This window comes from Engystomops pustulosus, chromosome 5, assembly GCF_040894005.1.
Source record: "Engystomops pustulosus chromosome 5, aEngPut4.maternal, whole genome shotgun sequence".
Lineage (NCBI taxonomy): Eukaryota > Metazoa > Chordata > Amphibia > Anura > Leptodactylidae > Engystomops > Engystomops pustulosus.
The window spans coordinates 66,463,255-66,483,615 of NC_092415.1; the positions used below are offsets into that span (position 1 = coordinate 66,463,255).

The window sequence follows — 20,361 nt, forward strand, 5'->3', positions numbered from 1 at the left end:
AAGATTTATCAAAAGTGTCTACGAGCAAAACTGTTTATTAGAGCTCAGATTTCATTTTCAGCAGTTTATAAAATGAAAGCTGAGCTCCAATTTGTTATCATTCAATTAACTTTTAATGACATGCAATAATAGAGTGGTTGTCTTGACAGTCACAGGCCTTAGAGATGTTTTAAGTAGATAAAGTGGTTGCAGAGTCATGTCAGGCATCCAAGTTTGATTTCAGCAAGTTTTTTTCTTTTTGTCCGGATGTTTACACACAATTTAAATTGTAAATTTAAACAAAGTTTTTTTTAGTCCTGCTAGACAATAATTTTAATTATTGTGAATTGTGGTCCAGTAAATATACTATCAACATCTAAACAGGAGTATTTTTATACATGTAGCCAAGGAGCTTTTGCCCCAGGAGGTGTTTGTTGGTGCACAACTAAACTACTATAGCCTGATCTAAAAAAATCAGACCTCATCAATCATTTCAAAATTAGAGAATTGAAAAATATTTCTTTTCGACTACCGTATATACTTGAGTATAAGCTGACCCGAGTTTAAACCGAGGTACCTAATTTTATCACAAAAAACTGGAAAAAACTATTGACTCGAGTACAACCCAAGGGTAGGAATTGCATTGATCCCAGCCTGACCCCAATATACAGGTGTTTGTGGGTGCACAACTAAACTACTATAGCTTGATCTAATCTATATTTCTAAAAGTGAAAAAGAAAATGTAGAATAAATGTGAGATTAACAGCAGGAATGACGACACCAGTATAAGGCTTAGTGAATATGAATAGCTGAAATAAATTGCCTTCTTTATAAATCCTCATTTTACACCAATGAATCTCAATTATCAACCATACAATAAATTGTATGACTCACTCTCATGCCTATGTCGCATTATAATGTAGGTTTATTTCTGGTAGATTTGATCAGATAACATATTCACCTTTCTTGTACAATTAATGGTAACCCCACGTCACATTCAAGGAGCAATAAGAAAAATATGAGAATTTAAGAAAAATATACATATAATTCTATATCGGATAAACAGAATGCTTACTCAGCATGGAGGCATTGGCCCAAGTATATGAAAACTGGTGCAAACTAACCTAGTGTAGTTGCCTCACTAATGTGCAGTTTGCACCAGCTAATCCAATAGTGGCGTGAGCTGTTCAATTTTTCGCCTAAAACTGCGCTGTTTTGGAAAAGTGTTTACGCAGAAGCACCTTTTATTTGTTGGCGCCTTTCAATCTACTCCATGCGACACAGTGCTACCGGAGTCTAAACATAAATGTGTCACAAACAATGAATAAGTACTACCATGCCCAATTTTATAATGTGTCAGCCAACCACAAAAGACCTCTCTTTTAGTGCAAACATAATAATATATCCAGGCCATTGCATTTATTTGGTCAATTTATGTAAAAAGCCCTTTATTTACTAACTTGATTACTAACTAAAAATCTGGACTTTTTATTCATCATTTGGAAACTAATCTATATTGACCTTCTAGTGCATTGTTGCTCAGGAGAAAAAAATCTATTCTGCTATAGGAACCATTTGCGGGGGAGAAATAGGAATAATCCCGATCCTGGGGGTGTAGGATCCGCCATACGTCAATCAGCTGTAGGGAGTGTAAGTCTTTCCTGAGGCTGAGTATGTGGTTGAGCGGGATACCGCTCTGACCCCGAGTTGTGTCAACAGATGGATCTAAGGGGAAGTTAAAGTCACCCCCCCATTATCAAGTGCCCCTCCATGAAACCGGAGAGTGCACCCAGCATTGTCCTGCAAGTCGGAATTGGGTTATTGTTGGGGAGGTACCAGGTAGCGAGTGTAAGCACCTGCCCGAAGGCCCTTACCTTCACAAAAACATACCTGCCTTCCTCGTCTACATTAGTCGCTAAGACCTCGAGCGGCAGAGATTTGTGAAAAGCGATTGACACTCCGCTCGATTTAGACTCGGGGTTGGCGCTGTGGATCCAATGTGTATAATAACGATCTCGGATGCTCGCCACGTTATTGGATCTAAAATGAGTCTCCTGCAAGAAAAGGATGTTAATTCTCTTTTTGTGCATGTCGTACACAATTTGTGACCTCTTCTGTGGGACATTCAACCCCCTAACATTAAAGGATGCCAGCCGTAAAGTATCCATGGTAAGTCTGAAGCTCTTCTATCTCCCTGCTGTGCTTGTAAAGGAACAACAGACGGCCTGTCCTAATATGCACTATGATGAAGGAATCCGGTAAAGGGTAAGTGGGTAACAGACAATACACAAGGGGGAAGAATAACAGGACAGCTACAGGACAATCACGAACAAACCAAAGAGAAGCTAACAATCAACAGACAAACACGGAACGGTGGGGAGTCAACACTTTCTATACCGCAGTCAGACGAGCTGGCCAGGGAGTCCCCGGTGGGTAGTGTAACCAAAACCAGTGTTAAGAACAAAGAAAGAATTTTAGAGAAAGGGCAACTCAATACAGGACATCAAAGAAGAGTAGACCTTTGAACAGTAACAGGTAGCCATGAGACTTTCAGGCATCTAATAAGCCCAGGGGGTCTATCCCTGACATGGTACACAAATAGCATTATGGCGCTCCAGGTTGACCCTCATGGAGGCCCCTGTAGTGCATCAAAACAAGCTCATGCCATCATTTCCCCCCCAGAGAAGGGGGCGGAATTATTCCGGGGGTGGTTGCCCACTGTCATGGCCCGCCCCTGCCCCTCCCTGTCCCGGGCCTTGCCAGGCATGGCGTCTGGGGGGTCTCCCATGTTGAGGAGCACCCCCCTGTTGCGGAGGAGTCAAGAGACCTGGCCACTCCGGGATAGCAGGAGGCGGAATATTTAATGCTGCAGCCACGGCAGGAACCTCCCCGGGATGTCTGATGACAAATCTGCGATCGGCCTGTCGAATCTGGAGGCGAAAAGGAAAACCCCAGTAGGGTATGTTTCGAAGACGCAGCTCCTCCAGAAAGGGCTTCAGCGCCCTACGTTTAAGCAAGGTCAACTTTGACAAAACAGGTAAAAGCTGGATACAGGATCTTTGGAATGTAATATCTCCAGCTGATCTTGCCTTGGACATAATTGCCTTTTTTAATTGGTAACGGTGCACCCTGCATATGACATCTCTTGGCTACTCAGTTGCAGTCAGTTTGGGTTGTAGTGAATGATGAGCCCTGTCTAATTCCACAGGCGTATCCGCCGGAACTTCCAGCACAGTTGAACAACTAACGTAGAGTGCTATGGAGATCAGAGGTTTCCACCGATACGGACAGCCCTCGAACTCTAATATTGTTGCACCTCCCACTATTCTCTGCATTGTCCATTCGGTCGGCCAGTAGATGGAGCTGTAAGTAGTGAGAGGCAATGGTAGCAGCCTGTGCCTCAAGTCGGGCGCTAAGATCATTTTGGGACACTTCAGTGGCTGTTACACGAGATTCAAGCTGCTGAACTTCCTCCCAAACCGCATGTATTTCAGCGGTTAAAGACTGTTCCAACCTGGCTACATAGCTTTCCATATCATCCCTGGTGGGAATGGTACGAAGATGGGAACTGAAGGCACGTAATTCAGTCAGAGCGCCAAAATCTTGGGACAGTATGACTCATTGAGGCTCTGACACTTTATCCTGAGAAAAGGCCATATTAGATGCAGAATGGCCAATAGAAGCATTCACGCGGTATGGCCCCGATTGTGAGGGAAAAACCGCTGTTGACATGGGGGAGGGACATGGGGTGTGCGCAACCGCTGTCGCCGGTCATTCTTCCCCTGTGTCCGACCAAACACCCGGGGAGTGGGGCGCAGATGGCATCGCCTCCCCTCCCTCTCTCTCCATCCACTGTGGATCTTCCTGACCCCCATTTCTCTCCTGCTGGAGCTCCACTTCCTCAGCCCACGAAGGCCCAGCTGTGCACAGGGGAGAAGGCTCCAGTGGCTGCAGAGCTTACCCCGAGGTCTTCCCAGGGACCTCTACTAGCCCAGGGGCTTGCACTGGGGGAGAATGGTATAAGGCCTCACTTGGCCCAGGAGGTTGGTGCTGTGAATCTCCCAGGTGTAGGCCCTCCTTTGGGACCCGTGGAGCAGGATGTACCTGGGCCTCCACATATAGGGTGCGTGACCGCTGGATCCCTGGTGTGAGCCCCTCAGTACCTGGAGTGATGTGGCTGACCTCCATCTTGGCCTCCTGATGCTGCGGGTGGGTGTTAGAATCGGGTTGTCCCTTCCACCAGCCCCCCCTTTCCTTTCCGTTGTAGGCCGTGCTCCTACTGCTTGCCATGATCCAGCTGCGTGACTCTCTAGGCACTTAAAGGGCCAGCGTCCTCCTAATTGGCCCTGGTATTCCCGGCTCTGCTACATAGCTCCTAGCACCCCCTGCCGGATCTTCAATTCATTCTACTGAAGTGAAAGCCTCCTGAGCGTTTCCAGATGCCTCCGTGTTTCCTGTACGTTTCCAGATGCCTCTGTGTTCCTGTGGGGTTCCTGTGTTCCCATGGTGGTTCTGTGCTACTGTGGCGGTCCTGTGTTCCTGAGGCTGTCCTGTGTTCCTGTGGCGGTCCTGTGTTCCGGTCGCCAACCCGAGGTCCTACCTACTCGAAGTCCTGCCTACCCGAGGTCCTGCCTTCCCTGTGTCTCTCCCTTGGCTGCCACCGCGGGCCTAGTCGCACTCTTGGAGTGACCTGGTGGCTCCCCACCACAGCAAGACCATCCCGTTTTGTGGCGGGCTCTGGCAAAGACCAGGGGTCCACTTAGACTCCGCTCCTGGGTTGTGGCTAGTACCATCATCGCCCGAGGTGCTCCAGGGAGTCCACAGACTCTAGCCCTAAGAGACCCCTGTGTGTGGGACACAGATTTGTGAGCTCATATGTATAAAACTTACTATAAATCTGGCGACTGATGATGCCTTTGATCGGAGGACTTCTTCTTTTCTTCTTCTACCTGGCAGCCATGTGTGCTTCATCCAGCTACAATTCATAAATTTAGCAATACAAAAATTTTAGCACCTTCTTAACACAAACTTAATACTGTTCTGCTGCTCCCATAGAGATCACCATTATTCCCCTACAGTAGCTAAAGTAGCAGTGCGCCCACAATAACCGATATAGCCACTGTGCCCCGACAGCAGTGCCCCCTCCAGACTATGAACAAAATGCAGAGTGGTATTTCTGGGGCCCTCCTTTGGGACCCGTGGAGCAGGATGTACCTGGGCCTCCACATATAGGGTGCGTGACCGCTGGATCCCTGGTGTGAGCCCCTCAGTACCTGGAGTGATCTGGCTGACCTCCATCTTGGCCTCCTGATGCTGCGGGTGGGTGTTAGAATCGGGTTGTCCCTTCCACCAGCCCCCCCTTTCCTTTCCTTTGTAGGCCATGCTCCTGCTGCTTGCCATGCTCCAGCTGTGCTGACTCTCTAGGCACTTAAAGAGCCAGCGTCCTCCTAATTGGCCCTGGCATTCCCGGCTCTGCTATATAGCTCCTAGCACCCCCTGCCGGATCTTCAATTCATTCTACTGAAGTGAAAGCCTCCTGAGCGTTTCCAGATGCCTCCGTGTTTCCTGTACGTTTCCAGATGCCTTTGTGTTCCTGTGGGGTTCCTGTGTTCCCATGGTGGTTCTGTGCTCCTGTGGCGGTCCTGTGTTCCTGAGGCTGTCCTGTGTTCCTGTGGCGGTCCTGTGTTCCGGTCGCCAACCCGAGGTCCTACCTACTCGAAGTCCTGCCTACCCGAGGTCCTGCCTTCCCTGTGTCTCTCCCTTGGCTGCCACCGCGGGCCTAGTTGCACTCTTGGAGTGACCTGGTGGCTCCCCACCACAGCAAGACCATCCCGTTTTGTGGCGGGCTCTGGCAAAGACCAGGGGTCCACTTAGACTCCGCTCCTGGGTTGTGGCTAGTACCATCATCGCCCGAGGTGCTCCAGGGAGTCCACAGACTCTAGCCCTAAGAGACCCCTGTGTGTGGGACACAGATTTGTGAGCTCATATGTATAAAACTTACTATAAATCTGGCGACTGATGATGCCTTTGATCGGAGGACTTCTTCTTTTCTTCTTCTACCTGGCAGCCATGTGTGCTTCATCCAGCTACAATTCATAAATTTAGCAATACAAAAATTTTAGCACCTTCTTAACACAAACTTAATACTGTTCTGCTGCTCCCATAGAGATCACCATTATTCCCCTACAGTAGCTAAAGTAGCAGTGCACCCACAATAACCGATATAGCCACTGTGCCCCGACAGCAGTGCCCCCTCCAGACTATGAACAAAATGCAGAGTGGTATTTCTGGGGCCCTCCTTTGGGACCCGTGGAGCAGGATGTACCTGGGCCTCAACATATAGGGTGCGTGACCGCTGGATCCCTGGTGTGAGCCCCTCAGTACCTGGAGTGATGTGGCTGACCTCCATCTTGGCCTCCTGATGCTGCGGATGGGTGTTAGAATCGGGTTGTCCCTTCCACCAGCCCCCCCTTTCCTTTCCTTTATAGGCCGTGCTCCTGCTGCTTGCCATGCTCCAGCTGCGTGACTCTCTAGGCACTTAAAGGGCCAGCGTCCTCCTAATTGGCCCTGGTATTCCCGGCTCTGCTACATAGCTCCTAGCACCCCCTGCCGGATCTTCAATTCATTCTACTGAAGTGAAAGCCTCCTGAGCGTTTCCAGATGCCTCCGTGTTTCCTGTACGTTTCCAGATGCCTCTGTGTTCCTGTGGGGTTCCTGTGTTCCCATGGTGGTTCTGTGCTCCTGTGGCGGTCCTGTGTTCCTGAGGCTGTCCTGTGTTCCTGTGGCGGTCCTGTGTTCCGGTCGCCAACCCGAGGTCCTACCTACTCGAAGTTCTGCCTACCCGAGGTCCTGCCTTCCCTGTGTCTCTCCCTTGGCTGCCACCGCGGGCCTAGTCGCACTCTTGGAGTGACCTGGTGGCTCCCCACCACAGCAAGACCATCCCGTTTTGTGGCGGGCTCTGGCAAAGACCAGGGGTCCACTTAGACTCCGCTCCTGGGTTGTGGCTAGTACCATCATCGCCCGAGGTGCTCCAGGGAGTCCACAGACTCTAGCCCTAAGAGACCCCTGTGTGTGGGACACAGATTTGTGAGCTCATATGTATAAAACTTACTATAAATCTGGCGACTGATGATGCCTTTGATCGGAGGACTTCTTCTTTTCTTCTTCTACCTGGCAGCCATGTGTGCTTCATCCAGCTACAATTCATAAATTTAGCAATACAAAAATTTTAGCACCTTCTTAACACAAACTTAATACTGTTCTGCTGCTCCCATAGAGATCACCATTATTCCACCACAGTAGCTAAAGTAGCAGTGCGCCCACAATAACCGATATAGCCACTGTGCCCCGACAGCAGTGCCCCCTCCAGACTATGAACAAAATGCAGAGTGGCATTTCTGGGGCCAGAAAGTGGCCAGGAAATCCCCATTTCTGTGGCTGAAGTGTGGCTGCCAACAAATCTGGATAGAGAAACACCTGCTGACATGGATAGGGAACTTACACATGCAGTAGATAGAAATAGTGCCTTAGTCTCAAAATATGGAGCCTTAATTATACATGTCTGGGAACTTTCTCACGTTTAATGTATAGGGTCATGAAATCCTGTGTAGCTATGCTTAGAGAACTTACTCTGGAATACCACTAATTTATAAATTTTTTGAGGTTGTACCAGTCTGCAAAAGGAAAACCAGAAACACAGGAGCTTCACCAATTCACAATGATCATTGATCAGTTAGTACACTGAACTTTACCTTAATGGGGGTCATTTACTAAGGGCCCGATTCGCGTTTTCCCGACGTGTTACCCGAATATTTCCGATTTGCGCCGATGTTCCCTGAATTGCCCCGGGATTCTGGCGCACGGGTCTAAATTGTGGCGCACGGGCGCCGAGTTCCGTGCGCCAAAACCAGGGGGCGTGGTTTTCGAACAACCCGAATGATTCGGACAAGCCCCCGAATTTAAAAAACCGAATTGTGTCGCAAGACGTGCACTCATATACACCGGGCTGAAGGAGGTGAATGTCAGGGCAATTTTCTTTTGCTTAGGATCCTACTTGGAGAATGTTGCTTTTGAAAAGCAAGAAGCCCCAGTTAAAGGGATAGGTCTGCAGGTATGCTCTCTCCTCAAGCCCCAGTTAAAGGGATAGGTCTGAAGGTATGCTCTCTCCTCAAGCCCCACTTAAAGGGATAGGTCTGCAGGTATGCTCTCTCCTCAAGCCCCACTTAAAGGGATAGGTCTGCAGGTATGCTCTCTCCTCAAGCCCCAGTTAAAGGGATAGGTCTGCAGGTATGCTCTCTCCTCAAGCCCCACTTAAAGGGATAGGTCTGCAGGTATGCTCTCTCCTCAAGCCCCACTTAAAGGGATAGGTCTGCAGGTATGCTCTCTCCTCAAGCCCCACTTAAAGGGATAGGTCTGCAGGTATGCTCTCTCCTCAAGCCCCACTTAAAGGGATAGGTCTGCAGGTATGCTCTCTCCTCAAGTCCCACTTAAAGGGATAGGTCTGCAGGTATGCTCTCTCCTCAAGCCCCACTTAAAGGGATAGGTCTGCAGGTATGTTCCCTCCTCAAGCCCCACTTAAAGGGATAGGTCTGCAGCTATGTTCCCTCCTCAAGCCCCACTTAAAGGGATAGGTCTGCAGCTATGTTTCCTCCTCAAGCCCCACTTAAAGGGATAGGTCTGCAGGTATGCTCTCTCCTCAAGCCCCACTTAAAGGGATAGGTCTGCAGGTATGCTCTCTCCTCAAGCCCCACTTAAAGGGATAGGTCTGCAGGTATGTTCCCTCCTCAAGCCCCACTTAAAGGGATAGGTCTGCAGCTATGTTTCCTCCTCAAGCCCCACTTAAAGGGATAGGTCTGCAGGTATGCTCTCTCCTCCTGGCCCATTTAAAGGGGTATGGTGTGATGTATGTGTATTCCACCCTGCTCCTATCTCATGATGAGTGATACAAGTGATTGTCGAAAGTGAATAAGGATGCAAAACACTGCTTTTGATTAACATAGGCATCCCTTGCCTCCGATGAGCACATAAGAATTAATAATCAGTCCTTTTCAGAATGTTCCCTGTCCCCAATGGGGCTCCCAATCTAAAAAACCTGCAAGTATGTGTTTGAGCGTGGGATGAAACCGGAGGACCTGGAGGAAACCAACACAAACATGGAGAGAACTGCAAACTCTGTGCAGACGTTGACCTGGATGGGACTTGAATCGAGGTCCACAAGGCTGCAAGGCTGTAATGCTAACTAATGAGCCACCATGCCACCCAGCATACATTGCTCTTGTGGAGGCTACATAGTGGAAAGATGTATATTTATTTGTAAAGCTTTACGGAATTTACTGATGCAATATAATTAAAAATTATTATCTTGTTAACTTTTGCAAGCGTTTAGTCCTTGATTTAAAGTTTTAGCATCAGATGGAGCCAAAAGGCCAGCCGCCGTCTGCAACTATTTGCCAATGTATACACAAAGGTAACACGTCAGTCGCTTTAGTGACATATAACGCTGAGCCTAGACCAAGAATATGTTGTGAACCCAGCAAAATACAAGAAGCTGCCCACATCATGTAAGTTATCTTTAGCCAAAGTGTCTGTGTGACCCTGCACTCCCCCCCCCCCCAGTGTTTATGTCACCATACCCCCCCCCCCCAGTGTTTATGTCACCATACCCCCCCCACCAGTGTTTATGTCACCATCCCCCCCCCCAGTGTTTATGTCACCATAACCCCCCAACAGTGTTTATGTCAACAAACACCCCCCCACCAGTGTGTTGCTGCCCCTGTTTTATTCTGGAAGTTAACATAATAAACAGTCATTTTTATGCAAAAATTATTAATTTATTCAAGCACTGTTTTCAAATCACATTACATTTGTTTCTATTCAGACATCAAAGAAAAATAATGATACCTTAATAAATACATCTCATGCTATTGATTTACAGCAACTTTACAAACACTGTTGCCTGTTTTGGGGGATAATCATGTTGAAAAGACAACTTTACAAACACCGTTGCCTGTTTTGGGGATAATCATGGTGAAAAGACAACTTTACAAACAACGTTGCCTGTTTTGGGGATAATCATGGTAAAAAGACAACTTTACAAACACCGTTGCCTGTTTTGGGGATAATCATGGTAAAAAGACAACTTTACAAACACCGTTGCCTGTTTTGGGGATAATCATGGTAAAAAGACAACTTTACAAACACCGTTGCCTGTTTAGGGGGATAATCATGGTAAAAAGACAACTTTACAAACACTGTTGCCTGTTTAGGGGGATAATCATGGTAAAAAGACAACTTTACAAACACTGTTGCCTGTTTTGGGGAAAATCATGGTAAAAAGACAACTTTACAAACACTGTTGCCTGTTTAGGGGGATAATCATGGTAAAAAGACAACTTTACAAACACTGTTGCCTGTTTTGGGGAAAATCATGGAAAAAAGACAACTTTACAAACACCGTTGCCTGTTTTGGGGATAATCATGGTGAAAAGACAACTTTACAAACACCGTTGCCTGTTTTGGGGATAATCATGGTAAAAAGACAACTTTACAAACACTGTTGCCTGTTTTGGGGATAATCATGGTAAAAAGACAACTTTACAAACACCGTTGCCTGTTTTGGGGGATAATCATGGTAAAAAGACAACTTTACAAACACCGTTGCCTGTTTTGGGGATAATCATGGTAAAAAGACAACTTTACAAACACTGTTGCCTGTTTTGGGGGATAATCATGGTAAAAAGACAACTTTACAAACACCGTTGCCTGTTTTGGGGGATAATCATGGTAAAAAGACAACTTTACAAACACTGTTGCCTGTTTTGGGGATAATCATGGTAAAAAGACAACTTTACAAACACCGTTGCCTGTTTTGGGGATAATCATGGTAAAAAGACAACTTTACAAACACCGTTGCCTGTTTTGGGGATAATCATGGTAAAAAGACAACTTTACAAACACCGTTGCCTGTTTTGGGGATAATCATGGTAAAAAGACAACTTTACAAACACCGTTGCCTGTTTAGGGGGATAATCATGGTAAAAAGACAACTTTACAAACACTGTTGCCTGTTTAGGGGGATAATCATGGTAAAAAGACAACTTTACAAACACTGTTGCCTGTTTTGGGGAAAATCATGGTAAAAAGACAACTTTACAAACACCGTTGCCTGTTTAGGGGGATAATCATGGTAAAAAGACAACTTTACAAACACTGTTGCCTGTTTAGGGGGATAATCATGGTAAAAAGACAACTTTACAAACACTGTTGCCTGTTTTGGGGAAAATCATGGAAAAAAGACAACTTTACAAACACCGTTGCCTGTTTTGGGGATAATCATGGTGAAAAGACAACTTTACAAACACCGTTGCCTGTTTTGGGGATAATCATGGTAAAAAGACAACTTTACAAACACTGTTGCCTGTTTTGGGGATAATCATGGTAAAAAGACAACTTTACAAACACCGTTGCCTGTTTTGGGGGATAATCATGGTAAAAAGACAACTTTACAAACACCGTTGCCTGTTTTGGGGATAATCATGGTAAAAAGACAACTTTACAAACACTGTTGCCTGTTTTGGGGGATAATCATGGTAAAAAGACAACTTTACAAACACCGTTGCCTGTTTTGGGGGATAATCATGGTAAAAAGACAACTTTACAAACACTGTTGCCTGTTTTGGGGATAATCATGGTAAAAAGACAACTTTACAAACACCGTTGCCTGTTTTGGGGATAATCATGGTAAAAAGACAACTTTACAAACACCGTTGCCTGTTTAGGGGGATAATCATGGTAAAAAGACAACTTTACAAACACTGTTGCCTGTTTTGGGGATAATCATGGTAAAAAGACAACTTTACAAACAATGTTGCCTGTTTTGGGGATAATCATGGAAAAAAGACAACTTTACAAACACTGTTGCCTGTTTTGGGGATAATCATGGTAAAAAGACAACTTTACAAACACCGTTGCCTGTTTTGGGGGATAATCATGGTAAAAAGACAACTTTACAAACACCGTTGCCTGTTTTGGGGGATAATCATGGTAAAAAGGTAATTTTTTTTTTTATTTTTGGTTCAAACATTTTGTTATTTTTTTGTGGTTTTTTTTTTTTCTCAAACATTTTGTTTTTTTTTTTGTTTTTTTTTATTTTTTTTAATTTTTTTTTTCAAACATTTTGATATTTTTTTGTTGTTTTTTTTTTTTCATTTTTTTTTCATTTTTTTTCATTTTTAAATGTTTTTTAAACAAAATCTTTTTAAATAACAAAAAAAAACCATATGGTTACCAATAAACTTAAGAACGAGGAGGGTGGAACAACCTTTCGAAATGGGCCATCAGAATGTCCCTCTTTCGGTTGAGCAGCTCCATTTCATGGAGGAGCTGCTCACCGATGGACATCTGAAGACCCTCGGCCACTGCTGTGGTGGCTACCTCTGGTGGCTGGACCTCTTCCTGTGGGTCTTCCACTGGTTCCAGCACCAGGGTAACCATCTCCTCCTCCGGAGCCACAGCAAGATCCTGTAAAAAAAAAAATATATATATAAATTAATACTAATTACAAATTAATTAGTATATATTAAATTTTCAACATCTTAGATTCCTAAAAGGATGCCAGTCTTTACCTCTTGGCCAGGTGGCACAGGGCTTGGTGGAGGGGGAGAGTCGTCCCCAACATCCACCACAACAGCAGCAGCAACAGAAGCAGAAGAAGAGGCCCCTTCTACGGCCGGTGCCCTCTCCCGTCCGGCTAGAAAGAAAAAGAGAAATCATCAAAAAATGCACAGACATGTCATTACTTAGAGAACCAAGTTGTATCTTCTAACCTTTTGCAGAGCGGTTCCGGCTTCGGACTCGCTCCAAAAAGCGCTCCTCACGGACCTTTATGTCCGAGAACCGCTTCTGCAACTGCCGGACGGAATGGTACCGGCCGTATTTCTCGAGCAGATGGGCTTGGACCTGCTCCATGATTTTGGTCTTAGCTTTATAGCTACCAGTCTCACGGAGCAGGTCGTAGCCCCGCTCGTCGCAGATGGTTATCAAAGCGACGAGCTCTGCTCGATCAAAAGGGGCGCTCTTCTTCTGTTTTCTCTTGCCGCTGCTGGTGCCTGCCTGGCTTTCATCTGTAAAATACAAGAACGCAAGATATTTGATATTTTTACCAATATGAAATTAAAAAATTATTTATGATAGATTTGTTTCAAAGATTTGCATTGGGTTTACCCTGATCTTGTTGTGCTCGGAATTTGGGTTGCCTATCACATGTCTGGCGTCTTCGGCCTTCTTCTCATGGTGTGTTTTCATAGTCTTTGCATTGTGTATTAACCCCTTAAGGACGCAGCCATTTTACAGCTTAAGGCTACATTCACACGACTGTATGGGGGACGTATATACGGCCGATATACGTCCCCCATAGATGGCAATGGGCGCATGACGCACTACGGGAGCGGTACGGTGCAGCACACGTGCGGCACCGTACCGCTTCGTACCCCAGAAAAAGATAGGACCTGTCCTATCTTTCTCCGTAGTACGGCGCCGTGCGCCATTACTTCCTATGTAGAGGGGCGGGGGGGAGCTACGCTCACCTCCTCCTCCTCTCCCCGTGCACTGCCGTTGCCCGCTACGGTACGGTACGGGCGGGCAACAGCAGTGTGAATCTAGCCTAAGGCTCAGCCCGATTTTTGGGATTGTGATATGGTTTGCTTTATATGGTTATAACTTTTGAACACTTTTACTAATCTAAACGATTCCACACATCTTGTACTTCATTTTAGTGGTAAATGTTGGCTGATATTTTTTGCTTTGATTTCCCCAAAAAATGTCACAAATTGGAGTTTTGGGATAAATGTGACCTTGTCAAAATTTAGAATCATTGCATTTTCATGCAGATGATTTTCAACCTAAATAAGTTGCAGAATAACATTTCCAATCGTCTTATTTACATTGGCATACATTAAAAAAATGTCTCGATAATTAATTTTGATGTTGCGCAGCTTACAAATATATATATTTTTTGATAAATTGCCAATTTTGTGGATAAATAGTGTTTTCACTGAATTGTAATATTTTTAGCATCTAAACCACATATATAACAAACCCATTTTCAAATCTGCACCCCTCATGATATCAGAAGCAGCATTTACGAAGATTGTTAACTCCTTGAGATCTTCCTAGTAATTGAATCCAAATGGGTGTGAAATTTAGAATGGTCAATTTTTGTTGCTTATATGTTCATTTAGGCCTAAAATTTACACATTTCAAAAAGATAAAAAGCAAAAACCCACCATAAAATGTGTTCAACAATTTCTCCTGAGTGCAGCGACCCCCCACATGTGGACATTACTTGTGTTATGGGCGCACAGCGAGCCGCAGAAGGGAAGGAGCGCCCTGCAGCTGCCAGGATTTTAGTTTCCTCATTAGCCCCTTTTGAAGGCTATAAAATTTTCGCTTTTACGTTATTTGGCCCATGTGACGGCATTTTTTTTGCGAGATGAGATGCTTTTTCACCATTTTGGGGTTGGTATCTCCTATTGTAGCAAATTTTGAACTTGTTTTGAGGTCATGAGTAGAAAAGAATCAATTATGTACTGGATTAGTTAAAAAAAAAATTTTTGGGTTCACCGTATAGCCTAATAATCCTGTTATCTTTATTCTATGGGTCGATACGATTACGGGGATACCAGACATGAATATTTTTTCTTATGTTTTAATAAATTTGGAAAATAAAATGCTAATGTGTTGTAAAATCTCTCATTTTTGCATCGCCGTCTTCCAAGTGGCATAACATTGTTACGTTTTTGGCTACAGAGCTGGTTGATGGCTTGTTTTTTGCGGGACATGTTGTACTTTGCAACAGTATCATTCTGGAGTACATATGTTTTGTTGATCACTTTTTATTGCATTTTTAGTGGGATATAATAGGTAAAATCAGAATTTTTGGCGGGTTTGTAATTTTTTTATTTATGGCGTTCATCATATGGGTTCAATAGTTATTTAGTTTTATTATATGGATTGTTACGGACGCGGTGATACTATATATGTGGGGTTTGTGTTATGATTTTGACTTTTTTGAGCGTAATTTGTATCTTTATATGTTTTTGGGCTTATGGCCATTTTTATTGATTTGTTAAATTATTTTTTCATGAAAAACATTTTCTTTTCCTTTTTTTTTTCTTGATCCACCACGGGACATCAACAAGCAATCATCTGATTGCTTGTTCATGATAATACTCTGCAATACTCATGTATTGCAGGGTATTAGCAGTGTCAGCCTATGCAGATGCATAGGCTGACACTTTGCCTTTAAGATGACGTCACAGACGCCATCTTAAAGGCCCTGCCTTCAGGCTTCTCTGGGGTCCCGATCGGACCCCAGAGGTGCCATAGCAGCGATTGGCGCCCCCCAAAACATCGCTGGGGCGCCGATCGTGGGGTAAAGAACCCCGGAAGGCATGTTAAATGGTGCGGTCGCGTCATTTAACGGAATAAACACCCACGATCGGAGCCCACTCCGACCGCGGGTGTTAGCCGTGGATGTCAGCGGTAGATTAACGCTGACATCCCGCAACCCCCGATGGCGGTTTGGCTCCTGTGCAGAGCTGAACCGGCATCATCTCAGTGCAGTACAGCTACCGTGCAGAGCGCTAAGGGCTTCAACTAAATGCATGTGTATTGGCCAAAAACGGAATCACACGGTGCAGTTGGACAGCGCTAGTCCTGCGTTTAAAAGTGCATGGTTTTGGGCCTCACTAAAAAAAAACATTAGTGTGTCCAGTGTAACGCACGTGATTGCTTAACCAGTAGATGCCTTTCAATGCATATGAAAATGTGTCCAGCCCAGGGTGCGCCCCCATTGCGCTAGCACTGCACTTCAAAGCGTAGCTAGTGACGCATGCGCCCATGACCTTATACTTTGATGTAAATGTTTATATTTTGGTGATGACACATATCAACCTTTTTTGCTGTAAAAATCATTTTGACATTTTCTTTTAGGTAATACTGTGATTTTGAATATAAAACACCATAATTGAAAACTCTGTGTGAACATTGCATTTCTAGGTTTATTTTGGAGTTATATAAAATGTATTGAGCGCTTTACCTGAGGATGTGGCCATCTTGCTTTTCGAAAGGTTGTTCCCTCCTCGTTCACGACAATATAGATCTACGTGAAGGGATTAGAAGTTATGATGTTAAGCTTATGTAATTCTGACGATGCGATCCCCCTGCAACATGTGCTGTGCCATTAGCTTGTGTTTCTTCACTGTCCTTTACATTGCCCTGTATATCCACCCTTCTTATCTCTCTTTTTGGGCTTTTTCCACTCTTTTTGCCTTGTTTTGGGTGTATTTTGTGTTGTTTTGGGTACTTACAATTCTGAGTATTGTTCCCTGGCTGCTGTGCACGGTATCTGCTGTAGTTGCAGGTGTGGCTTCTATTTATGACGCTGCTGCTGGCGTCAGATTTTCAATATTTCGCGCCACAATCTTTGCCGTGTATGCGCCACAAATTCAAGGATAGAAGCAGGAAAATGGCGGAAGCGCGCGACACAATCTAACCTGCCGTGCGCCACAATTTAAATAGCGTGCGTCATAAACGGGGGCGCGCAGCTTTAAGCGCGAAGACTCAAAATAGATGTGCGACACTATTCAAACCGCGACACAAAAGTGTCGCATGAGTAAACTGATTGCTATTATGCTTGTTGAAACAAGGTAAAGGTGTGTGCGACACAATTTAGGGAAAAAATATAAAATGGTTTCCAAAAATAAAACAAAATGGAGAGAGTTAGGAGTCGAGGGTCGAGGAGATTGGAAAAGTTTACTGTTGATCGTGCACAATAAATCCATTGAAATTTTGCTAAAAGGTAAGTAAATGTTCAAATATAAATTTCAAAAAAGGCTTGATTTGGGAAAAAATAACAATACAATTTGTAAAACAGGAGTGGAGATTGGTGGTAATAAGAAGACAAACACTCGTCAAAAAAGCATTTGCAAAGGTAAGTCACACTTTAAAATTCAAATTTTAAAAAACTTTATAAAAATTGGAAGAGAGGCCCAGGAAAAACTAAAAATGTGTTTAGTATTTACCACAAATTGGGATTAAACAAATTTTTAGCGTAAGTTAAAATTAGTCACAAAGTAACATACCTTATCTGACCAATCTGCCAATATGAGCATAAAAAAATTAATATTCCATATTCTTAATTCTAGGACAATGGATATGCTTCCGATCCTCTACGTGGCCATTCAAAATGACAGGATCATGGCTAGACAGCGCAGACGGAGGCAGAGGAGGCGTCCTCGAGTGTTCCGTCCTCGTGTGTTCTTTTCAGATTTTACTGACGCGGAGGTGTATCAGCAGTTTCGGCTGGATAGAGCTTCAATCCTAAGCCTCTATGAGAAGCTTGAAGTAGCTATCGGGGCTAAAACCGGACGGTCACATGCAGTGCCTGGACTCACCAAGATGGTCTCGGCCATCTATTATATGGCTAACGCGTCCTTCCAGCACTGCATTGCTGAGCGTTTTGGTTTTTCGCAACCAACCTTCAGCCGTTTTTTCCACGAGGTAGTGGATGAGCTGTTTAAGCTCTGTACACAGTACATCTCCTTCCCCAAAACTGCTGATGCCATCCGGAGGACGCAAGCGGAGTTTGAGCAAGTAGCGGGGATGCCCAACGTGATCGGGCTAATCGACTGCACACATGTGGCGTTGGTGCCTCCTGCGGCCGATGAATATCGGTACCGCAATCGAAAAATGTTTAGATCTATTAATGTGCAGGTCACCGTGGACCCCAATAACATCATAACTAATGTGGTCGCAAAGTACCCTGGCTCGACACACGATTCCTTTATCTTTGAGCACTGTAGCCTCAATCGCCGGCTCCAGAGTGAATTGTACAGGGACGCCTTTCTGCTTGGTAAGTGAATGTGAATGCTCTTTCAATTACTAAACAATTAAAATGTGGTCATGCTCCATAAGGTCTGTCTTTAATTATGGTTTTCATAAACTGAGAAGAGTATTGTTTACAGTATTGCCTTTTTTATTCAAAAGTTTACATAATGTAAACTAAAATGTTAACACACACAAATGAAAAAAAAAAAAAAAAGGCAAAATAATTTAAACAAAACACATTCTCAGCATATGAAATTAATTGGACGAAACCGGCGTTAAGAGAGAGTGAACAAAGGAAAAAAAGTGTTGGGTTAAGCCTAATTTACAAATACATACTGAGGGGTATCAGTTACAAACACCTACTTTGTCCATGGACATGTGACTGAACTGGTAAACCTCACAATCTAAAGGGGTTTTCCCACAAAATAAAGTTTAGCCCTATCCACTGGATAGGACCTCACTCCCTGATCAGTGCTGAGACCCCCACAGATTGCATAAACAATGGAGCCCTCGCCGCTCAGTCAGACTAATGGAGCAGATGGCTGAACATGACTGTTTTGCTCAATTAATCTCTATGGAGGTGAGTGATCTTGCCGAGCACAGCGCTCACCAATCTCTGTCAGCTCCATAGAGATTAATGGAGCTGAATGGGCATGCACGGCCATCTGCTCCATTAGTCATTTTTGCAGTCTGTGGGGGTCTCAGCACTGATCATGAAGTTAGGCACTATCTCATGGATACGGCTTAACTTTCGTTTTTTGGAAAACCCCTTTAACTACCATCATGTTTTGTTTAAAATATTGTGGAAAAAGAAGACATCCCTAAATGCAAATAACTTGCATTATTGGCACTGATAAACCAAGCAGATTCCAAGGAAAAAACGGATATTGTGAGGATAATCCAAAAATGTCAGTCTAAGCTCGGACTAAGGCTCCATTCACACTACTGTATGGGGGACATATGTACAGCTGCAAACTTACGGCCATACATATGTCCCCATAGATGGCAGTGGCCGCACAGAGCAATATGGTGCAGCACACATGCAACACCGTACATGGGGGGGGGGGGGGGGGGGGAAGCTAACACATGTCCTATGTTTCCCTGTGTTACGGGCAGCCCCCATGCATTGCTATGGAGAGCGGTCACCCTTCCTCCTCTCCATTACACGGAGCACACGGCCGCCCGGCAGGCAGATGTTTGTGTGAATGCTGCCTCATTTTTGAAATTAAGCTAATTAGCTTTACTTTGTCCTGTTTTTAGGTGATAATGGCTACAAATTATTGCCATGGTTGATGACACCATATTTGCGGCCAAGTACCCCTAAGGAGAGGAGCTTCAACCGAGCACATCGAAGAACCAGAAGTGCCATTGAGAGGACCTTTGGAATTCTCAAGAGTCGGTTCCGCTGCCTGGATTTTTCAGGGGGGGCTATGCTCTACAAACCCCCCATTGTGTGCAAGGTCATTATAGCCTGTTGCATGTTACATAACATTGCGACAGCCAACAGGCTACAAATTGACCTTGCAACAGATTTAACTGAGCATATAGAGCATCAGGGGGATGTGTCTGCTCAACCCACAAATAGAGCGGGACAACTAAGGCGCTGGCAAATCACTGAGATTTACTTTTAAAGTGATCTGCCAGTTCCCTTTTTTTTTTTTTTTGGATACCTTAATGTCTGTATATTTCAAATTGCATTAAAGTAAATGCAATGTCAAATTGGATCCATGCTTTTCATTCTTTAGTAAAATAATTTCAGCTCAGAGGAAGACAAAGTAGATCAAAAATTTATTTGTCATTTTTGATCAAAATCAAGTTAACCAAAATAAATAAAGTTTAAAAAAAAAAAAACCCAAAAGAAAATTACGGTTTGTAAGAACGTGATGAACGACGCACAGGCCCCTTCCCCCTTTTTGCCTGCCGCCGCGTCACCACAGAACTCCCAGATGTGCCCGGTGGATTTGAAGCCGAGGATCTAAGTTCCTCCTTGACCGAAAGTAGGAACGTGGCTTCAGGGGAAGGGCCCAAGCCCACTGGAGAGGGATCCAGTGCACCTGCCAGCGATGGTGCGTAACTGCACCCCGAATCCTGATCAGTTGGAAGCTGAATCTGGGATTCGGGGGCAGGGCTGGCCTGTGTCACTGGATCCCCACCAGTGGGGACCTGGGGTGGGGAGAATGGAGGGACACTCACACTCCCCCCCTGAGCCACAGTTCCTTGGTGGATGAGGAGTCCCAGAATATTGATGAGAGCTCTTAAATCTCCACTAATAAGCTGGAACCCCTCCTCCATCATCCGGCCATGCCTTTGGAGTTCCCGCTGAATTAGGCCCATCGCTTCCAGGCTTTTATCCATATAGTTGGAAAATACGCCAAGTGTGATGGGCCTATCTTCAGCGGGCACAGCTTCAGGAGCCTCTTCCCTACTGGACCCACCAAGTGATACGGCTGCAGGAGGAGTGGCTGGCGAAGCACATGGAGGTCTGGGTGCAGCCTC

The 20,361-nt window shown here is 44.8% G+C and overlaps 2 protein-coding genes across 2 annotated transcripts; one reads left to right on the top strand and one right to left on the bottom strand.

Annotated features, from left to right (window-relative positions):
• Nucleotides 1-12,273: 12,273 nt before the first annotated feature.
• On the bottom strand, nucleotides 12,274-16,091 carry LOC140134119 (uncharacterized). Its single transcript, XM_072154751.1, has 4 exons — nucleotides 16,076-16,091; nucleotides 12,804-13,100; nucleotides 12,603-12,727; nucleotides 12,274-12,498 (listed from the first exon to the last, which is right to left on the bottom strand). The coding sequence occupies exons 1-4, from the start codon at nucleotides 16,089-16,091 to the stop codon at nucleotides 12,274-12,276; spliced, it is 663 nt and encodes a 220-aa protein (XP_072010852.1).
• Nucleotides 16,092-17,187: 1,096 nt separating this feature from the next.
• Nucleotides 17,188-19,496, top strand: LOC140134120 (putative nuclease HARBI1). Its single transcript, XM_072154752.1, has 2 exons — nucleotides 17,188-17,890; nucleotides 19,126-19,496. The coding sequence occupies exons 1-2, from the start codon at nucleotides 17,188-17,190 to the stop codon at nucleotides 19,494-19,496; spliced, it is 1,074 nt and encodes a 357-aa protein (XP_072010853.1).
• Nucleotides 19,497-20,361: the final 865 nt, after the last annotated feature.

Bases quoted from the DNA above. Each gene is read 5' to 3' on its own strand.
- LOC140134119 (XM_072154751.1), bottom strand. The intron at 12,728-12,803 runs GTTAGAAGATAC...TTTTCTTTCTAG, and splicing joins CCGGAACCGCTCTGCAAAAG to CCGGACGGGAGAGGGCACCG. The intron at 12,499-12,602 runs GTAAAGACTGGC...TTTTTTTTACAG, and splicing joins CTGTGCCACCTGGCCAAGAG to GATCTTGCTGTGGCTCCGGA.
- LOC140134120 (XM_072154752.1), top strand. From the start codon at position 17,188: ATGGATATGCTTCCGATCCTCTACGTGGCCATTCAAAATGACAGGATC. The intron at 17,891-19,125 runs GTAAGTGAATGT...TCCTGTTTTTAG, and splicing joins CAGGGACGCCTTTCTGCTTG to GTGATAATGGCTACAAATTA.